Raw genomic sequence first — 24,388 nt, 5'->3', positions numbered from 1 at the left:
TCACGGTCTTGGCGAGGGTCATGTCTACACCCACCGAAATCCACGCGAAGATGCCGTCTTCCACAGAGTCTCCAAGCAGCGTGTATTCCATGATGGGGTCAAAGCCCGTGGCCGTGGACTGGTTATAGATGAAGTCGTCGACGTTGCGCGTGATTTCCTGCGTGTTGGTAGCGTATACACCAGTGGCTTCCACCTCCGAAATGAGAGATTGGTCGAAGAAGAGCTGGCCCACATGAGCTCCTACCCCGCCCGAGTACGTATTGTTCTTGAGCACGGTGCCATTGTACGATCCCAGCACGTGAATGTGCGTGGTGCGTCCCGTGTAGTGGCCAGGGAACCTGGATGTGAAGGTCACGAGACCGTCGACATCCGTCGGTGCAAGCCCACGGAATGCCGTGTTGTTGATGTTGGAAGCATCGGGCGTGTCACCGTTGCCGTTAGCCACCACACCTGAGTACACCCCAGTGGCGTTGCAGTGCCAGAAGTCCACGTAGAGGTTGTTAACAGGCTCGCACGTGTTGACGTCCACGAACTGCAGTTCTGCATAGAGACTGACGCCTTCTTGGCCCTCGGTCACGTCAGTGCGGATGAATTCACCGTTGACGTAGTAGGGCCCCTCCGTCACCTCAGGCTCGAGTACGCACTTAACGTCACTGCCAAAGAGAACGCTTGCATTCACGTCAGCGACGTCCTTAATTACCAAGTTCGACTGGTGTTCCGTGGTGGGGTCGAGGGTGCTGCCTTTCGTCTGCGAGACGTGAGCGTAGCCTCCGAGTCGACGACGGGCTTGCAGATTCTCGAGCGTTGCTGCACGTCGAGCAACATTACGCTCCTGCAGTTCTCGGGCTTGCGGCGAGTCCTTACACCCTTGGAGAGAGCGATGACTGTCGGTCTGGAAGAGACGTCGTTGTGCGAGTTCCATAGCCGACCGCGTGTGAGGCTGCTCGCCCGGGTGCGCGAAAGTTGTCATGGCGGACAAGGCAACAGCAGTGAGCGTGAGGAAAGTCGACAGTCGAAGCATCGCAACAGGAATAATGGGTGCCGCTTGGTAGGTGGTGGTGACAATAGGTCTTGGTAGTGGTGAATTGGAAAGTGAGCTGGAGCGACGGAGGCGGATATTTCTTCCTGAAATCCTCGAAACGGGTCGACGCTGCATCTGCTCCTACGGACAAGGACCTCTCCCCTTGAGCGCACACAGGTGAAGAGTGCGTCGTTTAACATTCGGTTTGAGGTGCAAAGGACTAAGATGAGGGTGACCTGGCATGAATATCCATTGTTGGTCCATATCGCCAGTCTGGTGGTGCAGCAGGATCGGGTGGGGATAGCTCGAGATCATCTCGCAAGAACATGTTATCGCCAAAGTTGAAGCTGCTTTTGCCAGGCGCCCGTGATCTCCCGCGTAAAAGCTCTACCAGCTGACTTTTAGTCGCTATCACGTGGCTAGCGTAGTCGCCGATCGGACAGAGGGATGGCAACCTCCAGCACGGACAGATCCAGCGAGCCACCTCGGCTTCTACGTCGAGCGCTTTCAATAAAGCAGCAACGCCAGCGAGAGACAGCAGCGCCTCCCACTCACACGTCACATATACGTGTGCACCACACCACACTCCGCTTCAAGCCCGAGAAGAGCAGAACGAGGCGATGGGGCGCGTCTTCGAGGAGTTCGTGGACAGCTCGCGCATCTTCCGCTGCGCCAAGTGCAACGCGCACCTGGCGCGCAACGAGGACATCATCTCCAAGGTGCCCGCTCTGTCTGTGTCTCCTGTGTCTGCCTCTCTGCGCTCTGGCTGAGCCTTTCCCGTGCCAGAACTTCCAAGGCACCAGCGGCAAGGCCTACCTATTCGACACGGCGTGAGTCCGCTGCTCTTGGCCCCAGTCCCTCAGTCCCTCTCTCTATCTCTCTCACCGTCGCCCTCTGTCCCCACGCCAGCGTCAACGTGTGCACGGGGCCGCCCGAGGAGCGCATGCTCATGACGGGGCTGCACGTCGTGCTGGACCTCTACTGCAACACGTGCTGGAGCCCCGTGGGCTGGAAATACGTACGCTCGGCGGCTCCTTCCCTTGCTCTCCTTCTCGCTCTGCTCTGACTGCGGGACTGCTGTGTGTCTGTGTGTCTCTGTGTGGCTGGCTGGATGGGTGCCTACAAGCAGAAAGAGGCACACGAGGCGTCGGAGAAGTACAAGGAAGGCAAATTCATTCTCGAGTTAGCCAAGACGGACCAGCTGCCCTGAACAGGGTGGAGCTTACGGCAGTCGGTGCGGGACGGCGGGCGCGAGCTACAGCAACAGCAACAGCAGCGTGGACGACACACACAGCAGCAAAGCACAGTGAACTCCAACCATCCCCCTCTCGCTTTCTGCATCTCTCTCTCTCTCTGTGGCCCTGAGTGCCCAGTCTAGCGACCGTAGATACATGTTACCAAGCATTGTTTGTTCACCCACCCACCACCTTGTGCTCTTTTACAAGAATCCACTCGTGTAACGCTGCTGCTCCAACTCGCCCGGAGGATAGTAGTGCGCCTGCACTTGATTCCCGCCGAAGAACCGGCCGTGCAGCGCCTGCCTGGCCTTGTTGGCGCCGACTGTATCGTCAAACAACACAAAAACGCGCACGTGGTCTGCCAGCTCGTGGATTTCCACCTTCTTGACGTTACCGAACTTGCCACACTCGCCACGCACCTCATCCTCCAGTTCGTCATCCACCTCCCCACGGTTCACGAGGTTCATTAAGCAGAGGCAGCACTTCTCGCCGCCGTCTGCAACGTCCTTCACGCCTTCGACATCATCCTCGGCAAAGGTTGCCGTCTTCTTCGGCTCCTGCGCGATTCCGTTAGCCCCGTCAGCTGTAGCTCCTGGGCCATCACGCACTACCTTGTCCTGGCTGGTGGCAAGATTGATCAGCATGGCAGCTTCGCTGGCCTTGCCCACTTTGAGTGGCTGACCAGCCAGCTCGAACCCGTTCATGTGTTGGATCGCACTTGCTGCGCAGCTCTCCTCGAAAAACTCCATAAAGCCGTAGCCGCGGTGCTTCAGAGCACAATGACAAAACACACAAACACACTCAGCTTGTTGTTATCGCCCAAATCAACGACATCTTCTTGCTTACCACTCCAGATTCGAGAGGCGAAACGGCAGTCATTACACAAGAACGGATCGCTCCGAACGGGGAAAATATACTCTACAAACACGTTCATGAGTCAGCAATGGTCTGAGATGACAGCAATCTTGACAATAAACATGCCCGCACCTCCAAGTGCTGGCTGTTAAGCTCTACGCGGACATTAGCGATGTAGACGCACTTCGTAGGCACGCTGACGAGAAAAAAAAATAGACGCGTTAGTTGATAGGAGTCAGTCTAGCAAAGGCACATGCCCTTACTTCTTGATTGCCTCCTGTCCGATTGAAAGCGAGTCATTTGGATTCGTGTTTCCGCGATGCGGACGACCAACCTACCGAATCAACAACAGTGCACCAGTAAGCCGACTGGTCCCACCCACCACTTCTTTTTATCACCGCGGTACTCACTCGCATCGCTCGGTTGGCTAAAGGCGTCCCATTCAGCACCTGCACAGCACTCTCCGCTGCCAAGACGTCTTCATACTCCAAGAAGCAGAAGCCCTTCGACCGCGAAGCTCTAACATTACACAGCAGCAGCAACCAACGTCGTGGTTCAGTCAGTAACTTGGTCGTAGCGTTCCACAGCCTGGTCTCTCCTTACCCAGGCTCGAGCGACAGGTCGATCGAGTGGATCGCTCCGAAGGGGGCGAAGGTGCTGCGGATGTCCTCCTCCTTGAGGTCGTAGTACAGGTTGCCGATGTACAGGCGGCGCGCCAGGTCGTTGGGCGACACCTTGGCGCTGGGCAGGTTCAGCGCCAGCAGGCTGGCCTGCGCCAGCGCGCGCGCCCTCGCCGCCTGCGCGTCCAGTTGTCCGCCGGCGCCCTGAAAGCAACAGCGCAGGACGAGTATGAAACTAAAGCACGGGCCACAGCATCAAACACCGAACTCCCCCGAGCGCCACAGAGCCAGCCAGCCTCCGGTCCACGCGCACACGCACACGCACACACGCAGGCCACTTACGATGAGAGGGCGCGAGGCCGCCGCCTGCAGCTCCTCGGGCGCCGTCTTCTCCTTCACGACGCTCGACAGGCGCTTCACGATGTCGCCCAGCGCTGGTGTGCAGCAACAGCAACAGCAGCAGCGAAGTAGCGATCAGCAGCTAGTTGGCATTGGATGAGGGCGAACCGATGACACAGTCGATGCCGCGCGCACCTTTGGGGCTGGCGGACGTCTTGCGCTTGGCCTCCGCCGCGTCCTCGTCGTCGTGGCCCCAGCGCGTGCGGCGAGAGCGCTTGGCCCTGTCGTCGTGGGCCTCGTGGGGTGCCGCCTCGTCGTGCGAGCGCTTGGTCGGCGACATGCTCTGCAGCTGCTGTGCTCGTGCTTGCTTTCGCTGTGGGAATGGCGCGTCGGTGTGTTGCACACGAACTAAGTGTGACGACGACACCTCTCTATTCGAGCAGATCAACTCTCTCTAGTAGAACACATACGCGACTGGTGAATTACGTAGCCATCTTAGCCCACATGTACTGTTCAGAATTGTCTTCCTTCGCTCTGTCTCACTCGCCTGCTCTCCCTGCAAGCATTTGCCCACGCTGCAGACCCTTGCTACCTATTTCCTCCAACGTTTTCCGTTGCTTGGTTGTCTTCGTCGGCGAGGGCTAGAGATTTGTTACCGTGCATACCTACCACCGCTAGCAGCATCTATCGCGGCCGGCTGCTTGATTCAAGCACGAGAATGCTTGTTCCCCCCACACTGCTCACAAAAGCACAAAACTTAGTTACCCGCGGATGTCTTCACGCGGGTTCAGCAGGCTGCGGCGAGACACAGACGAGGAGAATGGGGAAAACTCGTCCTCGTCGTCCGCAAACGTGGAGAGGTTCTCGGCGCCGAGATTTCCTGGGGCGTTGATCTCGTCCACGTGAAAGCCACCGCCATTCTCCACTGCTGTGGGTGACTCGATGGAGCTGAGTCGGGTCAAGCGACGGTTCATCTGCATTAGAGTGCGAGGAGAAACCATGCCGTGGGCCAGCTCATACAGCTCAGCGTTGCTCAACGTGCCGTTCTGCGCAGCGGTCGCCGCCGCAAGATTCGCACCAACATCGTTCGAGGCGTTGCTTCTTCTTGAAGTGAGGTGGAAGAGATTGAAAGGCTCCACCTCAGCGTGCGCACCACCGTGAGCTTCAAAACACGCGCGGCAGTGACGAACAGGGTGCAACAGACCCACTTCCGGAATCGACATGCGCTGCGAGGTGCACTTTGCACACATCCACTTGCCACAACGCTTGCACGAGTGCGGGCGTCGGAAAAGTTTGAACGGCGTATTGCATGTCGGATCCTGACAGTGAGTTACGGTCTTCTTGTCGGGTTTCTTGAGTTTTTGCGAGAGTAACGAGTACTCATGGCACATTTCCTGAATCTTGTCCGCCGCGTTCGACAACAGATCCTTCCACAAGTCACGATCCTCGAGCTTGGTCACGCTAAAATGCATCTCCTTGGCCGATAAGTTGTTGTCCTCATCACACTGTTGGTGGTCGTAAGCTGTAATGTACAGACCATGGTGACCCACAGATGTGTGAGTTTCGTCCTGACCGTGCGTGTAGCGGCTACGAACCGCCAGCGGGACGATCCACTTCCATTGAATTGCGTGCGTCTCATCCACTTCACTCGGGTAAAAGTACCACAACTTGTGCGAGTCATACTCGTACACAACAAGCGCCTTTTTCCATTCCCGAACACCGTATCGCTCCTTAAACAGGTATCCAAACGCACACCCGTCGCCCTCCAAGAACGAAGAACCGAAGCCGTGCGCAGTTGAGTAGCTTGGTCGACTGATTTGGTTGATAATATCTTCTTGGAATGTGGGTTGAGTGGGTCCTACCGTCCCAAATGGCGGTGTGGTCGACTTTGAGACATCTGCAGGTGATAGCGCAGGCGGTGTCCCGACCGTCAAGATGCAGCTGAGCGGGTCCCTCTTCGTCATTTCCTCGGATGCCTGTACCAGCTTTCGCCACACCGGATTGGATTTCATATCACACTGAATACGCTCTTGGCTTCTCGTTTTCGGATCCTTGTAACACATCTTGAGGGCTTCCATGATTAGCTTCAAGTTGGAAAGTGCATCAGTTCCTGCCATGCTGTCGTATTCCTGTTCACCGTTGCTGTCAATGGTATCTCGGTTGAGGTACACCTTGCAGAGTAGAGGCGCCAGCTTCGCGTCTGGTCCCTCTGTCTGCAGGATTCGTCCGATGATGGGGCACTTACGGGAGCGTTTACTCTTAAAGTCGCCAATGCAAAACACCAGCATCTTCGTGATTTCGCCCAGCAACAAATTCCACATCGGGTATTTCTCATAACACGTGATGAGAGTCGTGATCACGTGGGCACCGACAAACATTCGGTCCAAACGCTTCGACTCGTTTGACAACACAGAGTTAAGACACTTAACAACAGACCAGAGATGGTAACCAGACGCCCTGCGCGTATTGAAGGTGATCACTTGTTTCAGGAACACCATGAGTTCGTGCCCCTTGCGTTCCATGCACGTGATTAGGCATTCACGGAGGCGACGGTACTCACGCACGTTACTGCGCCAGTCATCACTGCAGAAGATTTCCAGTTCGTTCAGATCGCCATCAATTACTGCTTGTAGCAAGGTAATCCATGCCTGTTTCTCTTCTTCAGAGGACGCTGCAAAGTATTCGATAGACTTCACCTCCACCGCGTCGGAATCACTGCCATCTCGTCCGTTTCGACGTTGGTGATGAATCATGGCATTTGCAGGAGTCACAGCACCATGCTGAGAAGCAGCTGCATTGTGTGCATCGGGAAGTTTCTTCTTTACAGTCACGCTGAAGCCAAATTCGTGCCAGTCCGAGCTCTGCACGTTCTCCATTTCGTCCAGTGTGATTACACTTTGGTTACCTAGATTAGGCGTGAATGCTTTGTCCAAGCTAGCCGATTTTGGCTCATCCTCACGTACTTGTGTCATTCGCAGCCCCATCATGCAGTTTAGACTCGCCTGGCAAAGCTGTACTTCGTTTTTCAGCTTCTTCTTCACCAGCAAATTGCCCTTACGCATCAAGTGCGTGGAGCACAAAAAGTTGAGGCAATCAATTCCCACAGAAGCTGCCGAGTTGCCACCGGCGCTCCGAGTGTCAGTAAACTCCACCGTCTCCGTTAGCTCAAATAGATGCATCAGCATCGTAATACACGTTGGGCGGGGATGTCCCTGCGACAGCAACATCAGCGACTCGAGCGAAGCCATGCTGCCTCGTCGCTCCCGTGTCAACGGAGTGCTCCAGAACGTGAGCTCCTTGATCATCTGCACGAAGAGGTGCTCCAGAGCTGCCTGGTGCTCCTGCATGAATAAGTGAATGAGACGTCGGACCTTGCGGGATGTGTACTTGCGCAGAGCGGAGTTGGCCGTCTCGCGCGAGGCACCGCAGATAGACACGTACTCGTCCTGGCCCGTCACCTTGTCCAGCGGGATGGTTCTGGCGGAGATGGCCACTCCGCGCCCTGTCAAATACGGAGCATGAACGATCTCACGCAGCAACAGGAAGGTGTTTTCAATGGAGTCTCGCTCGAAGGCGTTGCGTGGAGGAGAAAAGGTCACCTGTTTCTGAATCAACTTCTGCATCATGTGCGTCTCGAACAGCGACGTGATGGCCGCCTCCGAGTGTTCCGCGTAGATGAGGTGCAGCAGCAGCGTACGGATATCATCATGACCAATGTTAGCCAGCAGCATGTCCACGGTGGCCGGGTGCTCGGCCAAGAAGTGCAGGATGCACGCACCCTTCTGTCCTCGGATGGCGAAATAGCGCAGGATCTGCGACGCGAAGTTGGCCGAGTCGTGGCTGAAGATGCCGTACATGGCCGTCTCGTTCACCTCCGTCGTGAGCGGCGCCGGGATGCCCGTGTCGTCAGGTTCGTCCGAGTCGGAGTCCTCGTCCCGCTCCGTCACCCCGGAGATCTCGGCGCTGTCTCGCTGGGCTTCCCCCTCGTTCACCGCCGCCGCCTCCATCAGCAGCCCGTTCCCCCCGTTGGCCGGCGTCCTGGGGGACGGCAGGGGCGACACGATGGCCGTGACAGCGGCTGCGTCGGCGTCCGCGCCCAGCGAGGACCTGGCCGAGGACTTTCGGTGCCTGACCAGCTCCTGCTGCGCCTGTGCCTGGGCGCCGTTCTCCTCCTGGTGCTCGGCGAAGCTCTGCTGCAGCGTCTGGGCGCCGTCCTTCTCGAAGACCTGCACGGCCACCTGGATGAGCTCCTCCAGCTCGGCCACGGAGGCCTGGCGCTCCTTGCGGCGCAGCGGCGTGTCGCAGCGCAGCGAGACGCCGTCGGCCTCGCGCTGCAGCGTGTCGAAGATGGAGTCCCAGAAGTCCGCGCACTGGTGCGGCTGGCCGGGCTCGCAGGCGCCGGCGATGGCGTTGACGGCGCCGCCCACGACGATGAACTGCGCCGCCATGGCGCGCGTGTGCGCCGGGTAGGACGCGTCCAGCGCCAGGCGGATGAACTCGAGCGTCTTGTCGCGCGCGAACAGGATGCCGCGCAGGCGGCTGGTCATGCGCTTGAAGAGCAGCTCCAGCATCTCGAGCGAGAAGCTCTCGTTCAGCAGCTGCGCCAGCGAGTAGCGCTCGCTCATGAGCCCGTCCACGAACTTCTCGATGTTGGCGCGCACCTGCTCCGCCGCCTTCTTGCGCTCCTGCTGGAACGACGCCTCGCTGTGCGTGGGGGACGGCGGCCCCGAGCCGGGCGGCGTCGCCGCGCCCTTCTCCAGCATCGCGAAGGCTTGCGCAGTGCGGAAGCGAGCGAGAGCGAGAGTGATTGTGGGGCGGGATGGGCGGCATGCGCCAATGTACCACCGCGGCGCCCAGACCGATCAGGTGGCGGAGGGGCTTCAGGTGAGACGGGGTATCGGATGGTGGAATAAACAGGGCGGATTATTGCTAGAGGAAGTAATCGATACCAAGTTGGTGATCGTCTTGGAAGGGGTATTTGGAGACGAGGGCGATGAACTGTCTTTCCCCGCCGCCCAAGTCTCAGCCCTGCTGCAACTTGAGGCGCGCTTCAAAGTGACCCTCAAAAAGGACTCTTGCGCACCTGCGCTTTGAGGAACCCGCAGGTGAGCTGGCCGCTTCGCATGGCCAGCCTGCTGTCACCAGCATAACCGAGCTGTTGACAAGAGAGCTGTATGTACGTGTACATGCACTTGCAGTTATTGCTGCTGGAGAGAAGTTATTCCCAGCTGGTGGGTCGACGTGTACACTTCCTGCATTGAACTCGCTGGTAAGGACAGCTCTTGATTCACGAGCAAGAGTTACTCGATGAGTCTAAAGGCAGAGGAAATGCAGTGAGGCTGTCAGCCTACATGTAGTGCATGATGTACCCCCTCCATAGAGCCTCCACGTGCCCGCAGCAGAAAACCCGACGTGCAGATGTGCGCACCAGTTCACTTCCGTTACCTTTTGCGCGCTTACTTGCATACATTCGCGGTTAAGAAACCCGTGCGTAGGCTCTCGCTACCGTAACATGCAATTGCAGCCAGCCAACATCTATATCCTCAGTGTGGAAATACTCATCGCATCTATGAGAAAGTCGTACAGCTCGAAATCCAATCTGTAGGACCAGGTCAACGCTAGTTCCGGGCGGAGGAGATTACCGTCCTCAGAATCCACCTTTACACAGGCCAACGCCACGAAGGAGAAGAACGTTCTCAACTCGGACCAAGTCTCGGTGCGGTTTATTGTCGCGGCACGAAATCGTGCGGCACTCCTCATTTAGCCGCGCTCCGTTTCTGCGAGTCGTCATTGCTTGAAACCCACCACTTTCCAGTCGGGCTCACGTTGAAGGTATTGAAGGTATCGCACCGGACTGTCATGGGGAACATCTGTCACGCTGGTCCGCCCGCGCTGGGCGCCGAGGGCTCCACCAAGGCAAAAGGAACCAAGCCCAAGGTGCCTTCGTCGTCGACCAAGTCCGCGCCCAGCAGCTTCGGCAAGGACCCGACGCTCAAGCGCGAAGACTTCATCTTCTCCAACATCCAGACGGCGTCGTTCCTGGCCAAGCTGCCGGGCAGCATCAACGGCCAGCAGTTCCTCATCGAGGACTGCCACAACTGCGACATCTTCCTGCTGGACCACTGCACGTCGGTGCAGATCGACGCCTGCGTCAACTGCCGCATCGTCGTGGGGCCCTGCGAGAGCAGCGTCTTCCTGCGCGATTGCAAGCGCTGCACCGTCGTCTGCGTGGCGCAGCAGTTCCGGACGCGCGACTGTGAGGACGTCGACATCTACCTCTACAGCGCAACCGGTAGGGTGGCATCCGTGCTTTTTGACTGTGGGGGGGGGGGGCTGATCATTTCATGTTGTTGCTTGCAGAGCCCATCATTGAGACTTCCAGTCGCCTGCGCTTCGCCTGCTTTCCGCTGACCTACTTTTCACTGCAGCAGCAGTTCCGTCAAGCCAAGTTCTCGGCATGGAACAACAAGTGGAGTGAGGTGTGTGTATTGGTTGGTCATGTGAGACTGGTAGTTGCAGTGCTGACATCGAGAACTTCAATGTTGCAGATATTCGACTTCACGCCGGACCACGGCGGTTGGACGCCACTACCGATACACCCACATGAATCTCCTCTGGCCGAGATGATGCCGGAGAAGGAGAACAACGGCGCGAGGTCGCTGTGGAAAATGCCTTCCTGGACGGCGGAGGAGCTGGGGCTTTCGGTGGATCTGCCGCAGTTGGTGGTCCCGATCACCAACGGACTTTGTGCGAGAAAGGAGGACGCACCGACCGTCTTCGTTTGCTTCGCTGTGGTAGGGTTTGCATGAAGCGAGCGAGAAATCGTTTCATGATGCTTACGCGCTGTATTTGCCTTATTACTCCGCGATGCAGCCCAAGGAAGCTGCCATGATAGATTTTGTGACAGCGATCGCAGTAGCTACGAAGAAGGTCGATGACACCAGTGGCACTGCCGACGAACCTACGTTACTTATCCGAACAAGACAAATGAAGCTCACAGCAGAGCAAGCAACAGCGCTGTTTCCTGACAATAATGTTCTCAGCGGGGTATGTATGGGGAAACACCGGAAGGAAGACGTATTGCAAGCACTAAATTTTGCGTTTTTGGACGCTCGCAGAAAGCAATCGATGCGGCGAGCAACACGCCGGGTTCGGTGATGATGGAGTTTCAGGGAGCGATGTGCTACCAGCATGTCAACGAGACACTTCAAGACGCTCGATTTGCTTCGGAGGCTGCAACAAGAAGCATCATTTTCGTGTGTAAGGACTCAGCAGCTGCAATGTAAGTCCTCCTTCACCTAGCTTTGGATGACGAAACGGGTGGCATGTTTGGGTGTTTTTGCTAACTTTTGGTGCGATAGGCGCCTAAGCGATCTCGTATTCCAGCAGTGGAAACCGGTGGTTTGAGTTAGGCTTTGAGGCGGGTTCGCTGTCCGCACAACTGTCGGATCCTTAGTTTTATTCGCGATATGCACTTGACATATCTCCCTAGGTTAGTCCCTCGCTGACAGGGATTGAGTGGATAGTTTGAATGGACCCATTTTTAGCTAATATTTTACATGAGAATACAGCAGTCCCCGTTCAACTGTTGCAATACACGCACTGCACTCTCCTTCTGCTATTCACTCCCACTTCAACTCGAACTTTTCAATAACGGGACACTTCCTTCGCTTCCGAGCTCAGCTCAGATCTTACCGGTCTGCGCGAAGTTCATGGTCATGTCTGCCTCATAATCCTTCTTCCACATTTGTCGATCAGTTCCGGGTTTGACAAGCTTGAGCAGCGCACGACACCTCCATTCCGCACAATCTCGGCGCGAATTTCATCACTGAAAGCAAGGCTCCTCAACGCATCCATCATGTAGTATTGTTGTTGCTTCGTTCCAGTCCGTAGGAACTGCTGACACCTTTGCAACGTGCGATTTCACCACCAATCGTGTCATTGCTAACACGGTACGCCAGTGCACTGGTAGCATAACCTTTTTGTGCGTTAGTGCCAGCTAGGAGAAGGCCAACCAAGATTGAGATGCGCCCGGTGCGCGCGATCTCGGTACGAGCTTGATCGCTGTTGGCTAGACTTACCAACACTACAGCCGCGGCCTTTATTTGCCCTTAGACGCGACCAAAATCATCGCCGCTAGAGAAGACATACTAGCTTCGTGCTCAATGGTTCGGGTAACTGTGTAGAACGAGACTCTCCAGTAGAGCAATAGTTGTCTGCTTTTGCTGAGCAGCTCCAATGTGATGAAAGCCCAAGCGACAGTGTGATGGCTCCCTCTTGAGCAACTAACTACCTGTGCCATGAGCCAGAACGTTCGCCACTGACGCGAGCTCCTAGGCATTGCAACGCGTAGATTCCGTGTAATGTGTGCACCCGCTTTTCACAAAGTCGGTCAGAATCTGACTTGCATTCGGTTCGTATATTCCCGGGCGGTCTTCATCCTTGATACATAGTCGGACGAGCTTGAGCATACTCTGTTCCTACGCCTGATCGTTCATAGCAAACACATTGTCAAGAATGTCCACAATAATGTCAGCGTTGAGCACTGGTTCGGGAAAGTCGAGAACATAGTTGACATTCTATGGAAGTTATGAAAACTTCTCAACAGCTTTTGTAGCCCTCAGCGGGGAGAACTTCGGATTTCCATAAGCAAACTCTTTCAGCGTCTTGAGAACCTGCTGTAGACTAATCCGCTTGGCTGTATACACATTTGTCATGGCGACGACCAACGTCCATGCCTCGGCAGACATTTTCTCGGGCATGTCGGGGGTTTCGCCGTTTCTGAGTTTTACAGAACGCTGTCGTCGTCCAAAAACCCGAAAGGAGGCTCACCGTTTACGGCCTCGATAATACACATAGCGCATAAATACACATCCGCAGCAAATGTAGGGTCTCATGTCAGTCACTCTGGAGCTCGCCAACGGAGGGTGCCCGCCGTATAAGGTGTTTCGCCTATCTTCTTTGATAAAATGGCTGAGGTCTGCCAGCACTCGAGCCGAAGTTAAATAGTTTGGCTTGTCCATTCGCACCAACAAGGACATTGTTGAGCGTCGGATCTCCATGCACGTCACATTTCACGTGAATGTACTCCAAGCCAAGTGCTGCCTGGTACAACAACTTCCACAACTGTAAAGTATTGACATCTGAACGAGCTAGATAAGAGCAAAGATCACCGTTGGTGGTATCTTTGCTGATGATAAACGGTGGTATACTTGATAAGGGGACTATTTGCGTTCGCCTGGAATGTGATTCGAGTTGCAGAGGTGTGTTGGTGTCTCGGTCATATCGGTAGACAGAGATGCCTGAAGATGTGGCTGTAAAATAACATCAAAGAAATGCATATCTTCGAGCAAGGTTGATCCTTATAATCTATATTTTAAGTGAACTATGAACCTCTCTTTCGTATTCTTTTTACCTCTTAGCTGATCGCTTCGAGGGAAAACTCGAGCGTTCCAGCGGGATTATCGTTCTTCGTCAAGGAAATGGTGTGGGTGCTCTTTTGGCCAGGTTTAGGAGCAACGAAGGCTGTGTTCCCTTGTGCAAGTCGAGTGCTGCGCATGCCATTGCCTTGCTTGATGGTGAACACGATCGTAAGTTGTTCTGTTGCGTCGATCGGCAACGACACCTCGAACGATTGCGAGCTCCACGAAGGATTCCGACCGCCATCTCGGTGAGCGTTGCTCTGAACCTCGTGCAGTGGCTTATTGCTGGGGGTATCAAAACGGCAGATACAGTATGGGCTTTTGGCCTTTGAAGCAAGTCCCTTGGCTCCTATAATCTTCAGAGTGTATCGCTCCACTGCAGGACCAGCTAAAGGCTTTGTCGCTGACAACCGACGCTTCATCGTTGATAGCACACCCTTCTTATTTTCTTGCAGATTGGGTTTCTTGCTCGAGTCGATGGCAGAGCCACGCTCAGGTGGAACTGGAACCACAGATGGGAGGGCCTTAGCAGGAGAAGAGGCCTCAGTTCGAGTCGGTATTTCAGAATTCCCGGTGGCGGTCTTCGCGACAGGAGTGGGCAGTTCAGTGTTCACTGAATTAGTGGTTTCAGACACAGTAGGCACCTCATTATGCACTGGATCATTCGTCTTTGGCTGGCCCGGCATCTCGAAACTCTTTGCATCAGCCGTATTTGGCGAACCTGCTACGTCACTCGCTGCTTCGCCCGCCTTCGATTGGACAGGTATCTCGTAACTCTCTCGACTGTATCTCTTCATCTGAGCTGGCAATTGCGTTCGTTGAAGCGTAGCGGCATCCACTTGCGATGTGTAGTCATTCGCTAGTACAATGCTATCTCCATACGCACGGATCTCATCCAGCGACGCCCAGATATACCGCGTTGGGTTCACCATGACACCACATGTCAGACCCGAGAGTTGTGGGATATCGTCGGTCTGAAAGTTCTTGTCGTGTATTTGCAGAAGGCAACGAAGTAGATCCAAGATCTCGGAGGGGCTGAGCTCTCGATTTTCATCCATACGCTGAGGCCCTGCTGCAAGATTTTCAGCGACTCCACTTAGCTTCAAAGCCCCATGAAATTCCGCGGCCCTGTCGAGCTGCTCCTTGCACTCTGACGTAACAAACCGCAACGTTAGCCACCATTACTATTCTATCGTATAGTTTTTTTCTGAATGGAACTCACCATCAGTGATAAACTCCACGACGTTTACCCCAAAGAAATCCGGGACAGCGGCTGAGAGCAACGTTAGCCCCACCTAGAACAAACCACGCACACGTGAGATATGTTGTGTCCTACTGCTACTGCAACTTAGCTCAATTGTACCTTTAGACACTCTCCAAAGCGTCCCGCAAAGACTTCTTTTGCGACCGAGATGGGGATTCCGTCGTGATGGCATTTGCCCGTGAGATCGCTGCGGAACTTCACCACGACAGTTGTGGTCACCTTCTTCGTAGCAGCAGCTATCATACCTTTGTCATCTTCGTCAAAACCCTGGTATTCGAGTGTCCACAATGACGGAAATTTGGCTTTGTTGTTCATCCCTGTGATCAGTGCGATCTGTCCGCGCAAGACTTTCTCGATTGACGCGTCGAAGTGCTCGCGGATCTGCCCCAGCGCTCGATCAGAAATGTCTCCTTGCGTAGTAACAGCAGGGGCTTTCGCTTGCGTAGCTAGATCGGCTTTTTCGATGTCGGTGAAAGTCACAGGCTGTAGCTCGCAGGATCTGTTGGTATACCATTGCATGTCGAAAGGAAGTATTTCTTGGTTTGAGCCGGCAATTAGCTGCTTCACGTGATCTTGATCACTGAGTAGCTGGTCAACGTCGTAGTACCGCCCTCGAGGATTAACTGTGGAGCGCGTCACTAGTAACCCGGGGTAAGTCTTGAGCACATTCTCCATGTTCATACAGTACCACACGAGCTGCTTCCACGCAAGCGTTCGCTCCCTCGCTACCACAGTGATACTTAGGGCACAAGGACTGCCTTCTGAGCCAGCATCTTTGTCGACTAGGGCGCTACACTTGTCAGCCAACCTGTCAGTAAAACTAGACCGGGTGTAGCTACGCTCAAACAGAAGCAACGGCGAGTACGTGACCACAGCCAATTTCTCAAACAGATTTTCTGGGATGGCAGGCTCAAACGAGTACTCCCATCGAACGCGCTCAATTAACCCCGCAACCTTGTCCTCCTCTGTGGGAAAACTCTTGGGTTCTTTTGTGCCGGGAGCAAGCTTCCAGTACACGGGCACGACCAAATCGGAGTTCCACGAGATCATGGTCGCTTTTCCTGCGGGGTAAGCAAGATGAAGATGAAGTAGCAGCAACTTCAACTGGTGCGTGGTGGATGTGCTCACATCCTTCCAGTAAGGGAGGGATTGAAGCACTGAATGTCGGACAGCGCCGTCCAGGGCTGCATCAGTAGCGATCTTGTGGTTGACGATCTGCCGGATGAAGTCAATCACGAGCATTGGATCCAAGAAGAGCCGCTCTTGTAGCACTTGAGATTTTGACAAGCCGTCGAACCACAAGATGTCACCTGTGTCGTGGAGCAGATGCAGGGCGCTAACAATCTCTTCCTTGGGAATACTCAGTTGCGAAGACTGGACCACAGAGTCAACGAAAGTTTTCACGGGCAGGAACGCGGTGTCAACTTGCTCCTGGATCCGCATCTGGTTCTTTTGTCCCGACACGCGTTTTTGCTGGGTGTACTTCAGTAGTTCTGCATAGCTGGGTGGCAACTTCACAGCTCTACCGCTCATCAGCATGAGGGCTTTCATTTTTCCGATTGCGATGTTTTTGTACTTCATATCAGCGCTGGAGAAAACAATAAACTCCTGTGAGAGCAACACGGGCTGCTTGCGGAGGATTTCCTCACAGCCAGCAATTTTTTCGTCGAGCTCTTTTGTTTTAGCCGTAACATCCGCTTCTTGTATTGCTAGCCGGTCGTTTTGTGCATCCATCAGAGCACGTTCGACTCGATCCTTCATCCGACGGACGTTCAGTTTAAATCTTGACACGACATCTTGTTGAATTTCACGTATCTTCTTCGGATCATGCTTGACGAGGTCAGCTTTCGTGCCCAAGAACGCGAACTCCGCCTGTGGGTGGTGAGCGCAGATCATTCTTACCCACTTGAAAATGTGGAGCTCCATGAAGGCATCCATGACGCTATTGTCCAAAGGCTCATCATCCGAATCCATAGCCGCTGCGTCCAGCGTCTTGCTGTACAGATCAAGGTTGATACTGAGCAAATAGAGAGTCCGCGAAGAATAGAAGAGCGTGTGCGATGCCCGGTACTCTTCCTGCCCAGCGAAGTCCCAAAATGAGACTTGGTATTCGCAGTCTCCAGTGTCTGTTTGGACTTTAAAGCTCCAGGGAAATTGGTCAATCCCAATCGTGCGGACGTCCTTATCTTCCAGCGTGGACGAACCGGTCGTGAAACTTTTGATGAAGCTTGTCTTGCCCCATTGGCTAGGACCGACAACGCACACCTTCGATCGGTAAAGTATGCTTTGGGACTCCGACACTTTCGAATGTTCCTGTGATCGATGCCTGCTTTCCGCATTTCTCACAAAGCTTCCACTTCGGGTGATCTGTCGAGTGCGGGCACGACTAGTCTCGGGGCCCTTTCTACCACTGATTCCAGTATCTCTTTTGGCAGATCGAGACATCGATTTGGACCGACGGGTGTTCTTAGAAAGAGGTGTAATACCCAGGGATTGGTTCGCCTTCTTGAAAAAGTCGGCGATTGCTTGCGTCCCTTTTTCAAAAATCTCGACTGGCATCGATGTCAATTGCAGTGCCCCCGATTCGCGCTCTTGGGCCCACTCATGCACGAGTTGTATGCGTGGCATCATTCTCGCCAAATAATACTCGGGCATATTTCGCGACGAAAAATATTCGTTCGGATCGTCCCAGGGTACGTCAGCGTGGCTCGTCAACAAAAGGTGGCAGACTCGAATGAAATCTTCGCTCCAGATCCAGAAGGAGCAAATAGCGGCATCCAAGGGTGTGTCGTCGTTCTGAATGTACATGAGAACCAAAGCGTTTGTAAATATTTTAAATGAACTAAGCAGAAGACAGTCGTGTGAGCGTACCTCATCCACAGCGTTAACGTCGGCACCGGCTTCAATCAGTAAGCGTGATGTGTCTTCCTTCAAGTTGGCAGCATGTTCATGGAGCGGGGTTCTCTCGGACGAATCTCTGGCGTGCACGTCGGCTCTTTCTTCTAGCAGACAACTGAATACTTCCACGGAGGACAGTTCAAACAAGACGGTTCGTGCCTGCACGCATTTTACGTATTTCAGTTGGAACGCAGCATCAGAGTAAAGACAGCGTGACAAACCTACCACTTCGCTGTCGTCCGCAAGAATTAGCGTGTACGATTTGTTAATGTTGGCACCATGAGATCGTAGCAGCTCTACGAGTTCTAGATTATCGCGTTTCACAGCAGCTAAGAGGGGCGGAAGAACCTACCCGACACCAGAGACAAATTTATAAAGCAACAATTTGAAACCCTACAGTATATCGTGCGGCAGATAAAGCAGTACAACTGACCTCAATTTCATCCGATCCGTCTGCAGTAGCGCCGTTATCCAGCAATAGAGTCACCATATCAACAGCTCCCCTCTCCGTTGCCATGTACAGTAAACCAGTCTTTTGCTGGTGGTAGTCAAGCAAACACAACAGTCGTTAGTAAACACCACAACTTCTGAAAAGGAACAACGACCAGTACATACTCCGTAAAATCCGCTGGGAAAAGTAGCGTTCGCGTCTGCGCCATCAACAAGAAGAGTTGCTAGATCACCAGTATCCCCCGCTTCAACTGCTTGCAAGGCAGCTTCAGACTTTCTGGACAAATCCAGACCTCGGTCCAAGGCCGAGAAGTAGAACATGATATCAACATCACCGCGACGGAATACTTCAATGGGGAGCTTGAAAGACATGTCGCCTGCTTTTCGCTGGCACTCCCACTCGAACACGAGCCTCAAACGGGCTTTTACAGCGTTTGCATCCATGTCCGGTTTAATCCTAGATCGAAAATACTCATCTGGGTGTGACCAGGACACAGCAACCTTGTTCTTGAGCAGAATGCGGCAGACTTCCATGAACTCTTCATCGTCCGTTCTTCTTTGGCTGGGCTTCCGGAAGATCGCGCTGTCCAGAGGAGAAAGGTTTTTCTATACCAAAGGCGAGCATTAATAAGACGTTTGAAGCTTCAACTAAGCTTTACAACAGCGTTTATCGTTTCTTCACCTTGTTCACTGCGTTGACGTTAGCTCCACCGGAAACTAAAGTGCGCACAAGTCGTGAGTTCCAGTTGTACGAATGAGAGTGCAGCGGGGTATCACCGAACGAGTTTCTGGCATGCACATCGGCACCGCATTTGAGCATTAGCTCGTACGTAGTGTTCATGGCGGTCTCAAATAGCACTGTTTTGGACTGAACAGCGCCAAGGACAGTTGGTCAGTGAACTGTCCGGGCAGAAAAAAATGCCCACAACAATCAAGCCTCCGTACCACTTTGCGGTCCCTCGCCTCGACCGTATAGTGATGATTCACGTCGGCACCTCGATCTAGCAATAGCTTGATCAAGGCTACATTGTTGCGAACCATAGCAGCCCGAAGAGGAGAATAGCCCTGTTGTAAGTGCACTGCAACAGTTAGAGAACGCAATAGCAGAAGTCAGCCATCACTCAAGCTAACCTCCGATTTCATTCCGTTTGCGTCGGCTCCGTGGTCAAGGAGCAGTGTGGCCAAGGCAATATCCTGCTTCGCAATGGTATGGTAAAGTAGAGTGTTCGTTGCTTCCTGTGATGAGAGGGCCGGGGAATAAAGTGTTAGCTCACTCAGGGTAGTTTATACCACGCTCTCAGCTCACTTTTGCTGTTTCGCTCGTCGGTATAGCATTGGGGTCGATGCCATCAAGCAGCAGCTTTCGAAGCTCGTCTTCATTCCCATATCGAATTGCCTGGAGAGCACTCTTCGCCCGGGGGTCTTGGTGAGGGTCCGGCGCCTTCTCCATCTCGTCTCGAAAATGAAAGACAGGCGCAGGACGCGTGGCAGCGGTGGTTTCAGGCAAATGTGTTGGCGGGGCCAAAGCAAACTTCAGTAGCCTGCCAAAAAAACTGATCCAGCCTGTGGTTATTATTCCTCGATCGCATAATAGTTTCACTGTGCCATTAACGGACCGTTCACCAGGGATCGCTCCTTCTTACTTTGAGCTTCGCCGACACTTACGCACTCCCTGCGGGTTTTAACGAAGACATGGGTCTCGTGGTCGAGTTTATCATTCCGGGGTCAGGCTCGGTCGAGGATGTTCTGTCCTCGATCGAAATGCTCTGTACAGGAATGAACGAGAGCCAAGCGTCTTGTGAGCGGCTCTACCGGCGACTAAAGGATCTCTTTGACGAGCTGCGAGGCATGGAAAAGAATAGTCAGCGTCCTCCAAGTGGCGCTGTTGACAAGTATGTGGGTGTCGTAGCCACATTTTTGGATTACCTGAAGCGGTATCGAGGCAAGAAGTTGCATTTTCGTATCATCAAGTACCAACAGATGCAGGAAGAGCTCTATGAAATCCACAGAGACGTCGACTTGGTCATGAAGGAACTCAATCTAGCCAACAGCACAGACTGGGAGCAGCAGTCAGAAGGTGACCAGCGTGCTCAACACAAGTTGCTTAGGTCGTTGGCCCAAAACTCTGCTGTAGTTATGCGGGAGATTCAGCAACCACGCTCTCGGACGGAAGCTATGCTCACTCTTCAGTTTGAAGCCCAGCAAGAAGGACGGCACAGCAAGGAAGATCTAGAGTTGATCAGGTCCATGATGGGGACCATTCTCCGAACAACAACGGTAGCCGTGGAAAGAATGCCCCCGTGGTATTTACCGTCGGAGGAAATCCTGTTCGAGCCTACACCATTTGCTCGAGGTTCTTTCGCGGCCGCGCACTATGGAATGTGGGGTTCTGGTACCAGTGTGGTGGTCAAGCGCTTTCTCGTTGAGGACATGGCGCCGGACGGAATACGACAGCAGGTTGTAGCTGAGATCAGTATGTGGTACCAGTGCAACCATCCAAACACTATCAAATTGTTTGGCGGCTCACATGTCTGCAGGCCACCATTTCTCGTGTGTGAAAATGCCCCAAACGGTGATATGGCTTCATTTCTGGCTCGCTCGGAAGCCAACAAACAGCAAATGTGGCGATTGTTGTACGAGGCAGCTCTCGGTTTGGATTACCTTCACAAGAAGGGTGTGATTCACGGAGAGCTCAAACTCAACAACATTCTCGTAGGAGCAGATGGCCAAGCAAAGCTATCAGACTTCGGCCTTAGTGCATTTCGCACTATGTATGGGATAGAAGCACCTGGAGGGTTACGTTGGCGAGCTCCGGAGTGTCTAAGAGGAGCACCGACTGTCGCCTCCGACTTCTACTCGCTCGGAATGTGTTGCATCGAGGCGGTAACTGGGCAACCTCCATTTGCAAACTTGGACGATGACTCAGTTCGAGATAAGCTCAGACATGGTCTGTTACCCGACAAACCAACAGAAATGCCGGCTGAGGTATGGGAGTTAGTCGATTCCATGGCGAAAACTAACCCTGAAGACCGCCTCAAGCTTCATGATATCCTTAAAAAGTTGAAACTGTTTGCTGCCAGTGGAGTGGCGCATGGACCTGCTACACCGACACTTGTTCCGAGTTCACGAGAACCTCCTCCCAGTACGATAATGCTCAACCTTGTTGTTCCTGGATCTGGCACCGTCGTGCAGGTGCTCGCGTATATCTCCAAGCTTTGCCTCGAAATGAAGGAAAATCAAGATGCCTGCCAACGCCTTCACCAACGACTGCAGGACATCTTCGAAGCACTCGAGAAAATGGAGAAACAAGAGCGACTTCCATCTTCCGACGATTTGAAAAAATACGTGATCGTTCTGGCCAAGACCCTGCAGTATCTCGAGCGCTATCGAGGGAAGAACCTCGCCACCCGCCTTATCAAGCACCAGACTATGATGGGAAAACTGCGCGAGATCAACGAGGAGGTCGACGTGCTCTTCAAAATTCTTGATCTCGGGTTGACGCATGCAATGGTGAGCTGGAAGCAGCAGTGGGAAGCTGACCAGCTCGCGCAACACGAACAGATGACCAGCCTACTCAGTAACAGCACAGAAGTGATGAGCGAACTTCAGAGCACCAGGGCACAGTTGGAAGCTATGATGATGCTGGAGTTTGAAACGAAGCACCGAAAAGACCGACAGAACGATGGGGCACTCGAGCTCCTGAAGTCTATGATGACAACCGTTGTGCAACAGTCGAAGGCAATAGTGGACGATAATTTGCCCCCGTGGTTCATGCCATCCGACGAGATTGAAGTCGAGCGAGAACCGTTTGCGCGTGGTTCCTTCGCTTCCATTCACCACGGCGTGTGGAAATTAAGTACAAATGTTGTGGTCAAACGCTTTCTAGTGGATGACATAGTTGAAGATGGACACAGCAAACAGAAGATCGAGAACGAGATGAACCTTTGGTACGAATTCGACCACCCCAACATCATTAAGATGTTTGGTGCCTCTCACGTGAGCTCGCCTCCGTTTATTGTGTGCGAAGATGCTACCAATGGCGACCTTGCATCGTTTCTCGCTCGGTCCGAAAGCAACAAACGGCGCACGTGGGGCCTGTTGTACCAGGCAGCTCTCGGGTTGGAGTACATCCACCATAAGCAGGTAGTACACGGAGACCTTAAACTGAACAACATTCTCGTGAGTGCTGACGGACAAGCGAAATTGTCAGACTTCGGTTCGAGTGTCGTGCAAACACCCGAAGATTCCTGCAGCACCGCTCTCGAAGCATTTGGTGCGGGAGGCTTACGATGGCGTGCTCCGGAGTGCTTAACACATGCTCCGACATTTGCCTCAGATGCGTATTCGTTTGCAATGTGTATGGTCGAGGCGGTGACCGGTGAACCTCCGTTCGTGTTTTTGGATGACGAAAGTATTCGTGAGCTTCTTCGAGAAGGCAGAATAATGGAGAAACCGGATGAAATGTCCGATGATGCGTGGAACCTCGTGGTATCGATGACCCATGCGGATCCATCGAAGCGGATCAGCCTCAGTAATATCCTTGTTAAGCTGAAGGAACTGGCTGAAGATGAAGCGAAGCTGGGTTCGGACGAAACTGAGGCCCAAACGGCTGAAATTGTGCCACCAAGAAGTGCACAGGACTCCATCTTCGAGAAAATGAGCGTTGTTGAACTCTTGGGTGAGATTTCTGCTGGACGGGGAACTGAAGAGACCTTGCGATGCCTCGTTCGAGTTTCCATTAATGACGAACAGCGCGCGCTAATGTACAAAGTGAACGGCGTGCAGAAACTTATCACTTTTATGAAAGACGAGCTATCTTACTTCGCTCAATTGTACGCGTTGCAATGTTTGAAGTGGTCTATGGTCGCAGACTCCATGCTGACCAATCCAGAGTTCGCTGCGATTCGTAAGAGCATCCGAGAAGCCTTAAAGACTGAGCTTGCATTGGTGGTGGCTGATTTAAGGATCGGGAGCGACCAAGAAAAAGAGAAAGCAGTTGTTTTGTGTGCGTGCATTGCTACCAGGGGTGACATCGATAGACTTTTCGATGTGGGGGTGGTGCAGCCTTTGGTCGCATTACTTCGAGGAAATGAAACGCAAAAACAGTGGGCGGCTGAAGCGCTGGCAAATATTGCCGTCGAAAGCGACACGATTCGAGCACATATCATGCAGGGCGATGCAATTGCATCGCTTGTGGCCCTCATTTTGGTCGGAACCGAAGATCAGAAGCATCGAGCAGCGTATGCGCTGGGGAACTTGGCTCTAAGCAAAGACGCTAATGAGTTGATTGTTCGGAGGGGTGTAATCAGTCCTCTGGTTGGACTTGTGCACACTGGAACTCGTCAGCAGAAGACCGCCGCCGAGTCTGCGTTAGAGAATCTCGTCCGTATCACGTACTCGAGCCCCGCCGATATTGCTCGTGAACAATCCACCGACCCACTGATTGCCTTGGTATTGGTAGGATCAGCTGAACAAAAGGATAGTGCAGCGTGTGCGCTAATGGCCATCGCCAGAACCAACGATGCACTTCGAGCTGATATTGAACGTGATGGAGGTGTGTTTCTATTCATTGCTCTGCTGCGTGCTGGGGCTGATGAGGAAAAGAACTATGCAGCGTGTTCACTCCGAGACCTGGCCGATAGGAACGCAGCTCGAGTTCAGATCGTGCGTGAAGGTGGCATCGTTCTGCTTATCAAGCTATTGAGGTCTGGGACCGATGAGCTGAAGCAAAGTGCGGCGCATGCTCTCTTAGCAATCACCAAAACCAATGAAGCAGCCCGTGTGGATGCTGTGATCGAAGAAGGCATTAAGCCTCTGATTTCCCTCGTACGAGACGGCACTGACAAGCAAAAATGCTATGCTGCAGGTGTGCTTGGAAATATCGCCCGAAGCAAAGAGCCATTCCACGCGGACATTGTGCGGGGAGGAGGTATCACCCCACTTGTAACGCTACTCCGATCTGGCACTACCGAACAGAAGAACTTCGCGATTTCTGCGCTTGGAAATCTCCTGGCAAGAAGCAAAGATGCAACTAGGGCTGAGATAGCGTATGAAGGAGGGTTTACGCTTCTCACCGCACTCGTACGAGCAGGTTTGGAGCATCAGAAAGAGAATGCAGCGTGCGCACTGATGGTTCTCGCACGAAGCAACGATGAAGTCCGAGCGGATATCGCCCGCAAAGGAGGTGTTAGACTTCTAATCACCCTACTCCAGAACGGATCAGATCAGCAGAAGGCATTTGCAGTGAGTGCACTGGGTGATCTAGCATTCAACGACTCCAT

The 24,388-nt window shown here is 53.6% G+C and overlaps 6 protein-coding genes across 6 annotated transcripts; 2 read left to right on the top strand and 4 right to left on the bottom strand.

Annotated features, from left to right (window-relative positions):
* Window positions 1-1,641: 1,641 nt before the first annotated feature.
* On the top strand, window positions 1,642-2,231 carry IUM83_05189 (peptidylprolyl isomerase; the record flags this gene model as incomplete). The annotated part of the gene is made up of 4 exons (XM_067929310.1): window positions 1,642-1,740; window positions 1,808-1,851; window positions 1,931-2,039; window positions 2,151-2,231. The coding sequence occupies 4 exons, from the start codon at window positions 1,642-1,644 to the stop codon at window positions 2,229-2,231; spliced, it is 333 nt and encodes a 110-aa protein (XP_067794743.1).
* Window positions 2,232-2,459: 228 nt separating this feature from the next.
* On the bottom strand, window positions 2,460-4,413 carry IUM83_05188 (Poly(U)-binding-splicing factor PUF60; the record flags this gene model as incomplete). Its single annotated transcript, XM_067929309.1, has 8 exons — window positions 2,460-3,026; window positions 3,106-3,177; window positions 3,247-3,310; window positions 3,378-3,448; window positions 3,525-3,633; window positions 3,718-3,938; window positions 4,077-4,168; window positions 4,269-4,413. 8 exons carry the CDS (start codon window positions 4,411-4,413, stop codon window positions 2,460-2,462), a joined length of 1,341 nt encoding a protein of 446 aa, XP_067794742.1.
* Window positions 4,414-4,834: 421 nt separating this feature from the next.
* On the bottom strand, window positions 4,835-6,949 carry IUM83_05187 (zinc finger protein; the record flags this gene model as incomplete). The annotated part of the gene is made up of 1 exon (XM_067929308.1): window positions 4,835-6,949. One exon carries the CDS (start codon window positions 6,947-6,949, stop codon window positions 4,835-4,837), a length of 2,115 nt encoding a protein of 704 aa, XP_067794741.1.
* Window positions 6,950-7,374: 425 nt separating this feature from the next.
* IUM83_05186 (zinc finger protein) lies at window positions 7,375-8,836 on the bottom strand (the record flags this gene model as incomplete). The annotated part of the gene is made up of 3 exons (XM_067929307.1): window positions 7,375-7,414; window positions 7,515-7,600; window positions 7,673-8,836. The coding sequence occupies 3 exons, from the start codon at window positions 8,834-8,836 to the stop codon at window positions 7,375-7,377; spliced, it is 1,290 nt and encodes a 429-aa protein (XP_067794740.1).
* A 1,096-nt stretch (window positions 8,837-9,932) lies between these two features.
* On the top strand, window positions 9,933-11,480 carry IUM83_05185 (XRP2-like protein; the record flags this gene model as incomplete). The annotated part of the gene is made up of 6 exons (XM_067929306.1): window positions 9,933-10,365; window positions 10,434-10,552; window positions 10,622-10,867; window positions 10,947-11,120; window positions 11,192-11,355; window positions 11,435-11,480. 6 exons carry the CDS (start codon window positions 9,933-9,935, stop codon window positions 11,478-11,480), a joined length of 1,182 nt encoding a protein of 393 aa, XP_067794739.1.
* Window positions 11,481-12,553: 1,073 nt separating this feature from the next.
* Window positions 12,554-19,557, bottom strand: IUM83_05184 (Vps9-Ankyrin repeat-containing protein; the record flags this gene model as incomplete). The annotated part of the gene is made up of 14 exons (XM_067929305.1): window positions 12,554-12,618; window positions 14,382-14,645; window positions 14,718-14,790; window positions 14,859-16,776; window positions 17,476-17,555; window positions 17,631-17,816; window positions 17,883-18,005; window positions 18,091-18,195; window positions 18,273-18,307; window positions 18,401-18,713; window positions 18,790-18,975; window positions 19,053-19,172; window positions 19,239-19,343; window positions 19,414-19,557. 14 exons carry the CDS (start codon window positions 19,555-19,557, stop codon window positions 12,554-12,556), a joined length of 3,717 nt encoding a protein of 1,238 aa, XP_067794846.1.
* Window positions 19,558-24,388: the final 4,831 nt, after the last annotated feature.

This window comes from Phytophthora cinnamomi (assembly GCF_018691715.1).
Source record: "Phytophthora cinnamomi strain GKB4 chromosome Unknown Contig23, whole genome shotgun sequence".
NCBI classification, from domain to species: Eukaryota; Oomycota; class Peronosporomycetes; order Peronosporales; family Peronosporaceae; genus Phytophthora; species Phytophthora cinnamomi.
This window is presented reverse-complemented; position numbering and strand designations above follow the sequence as displayed.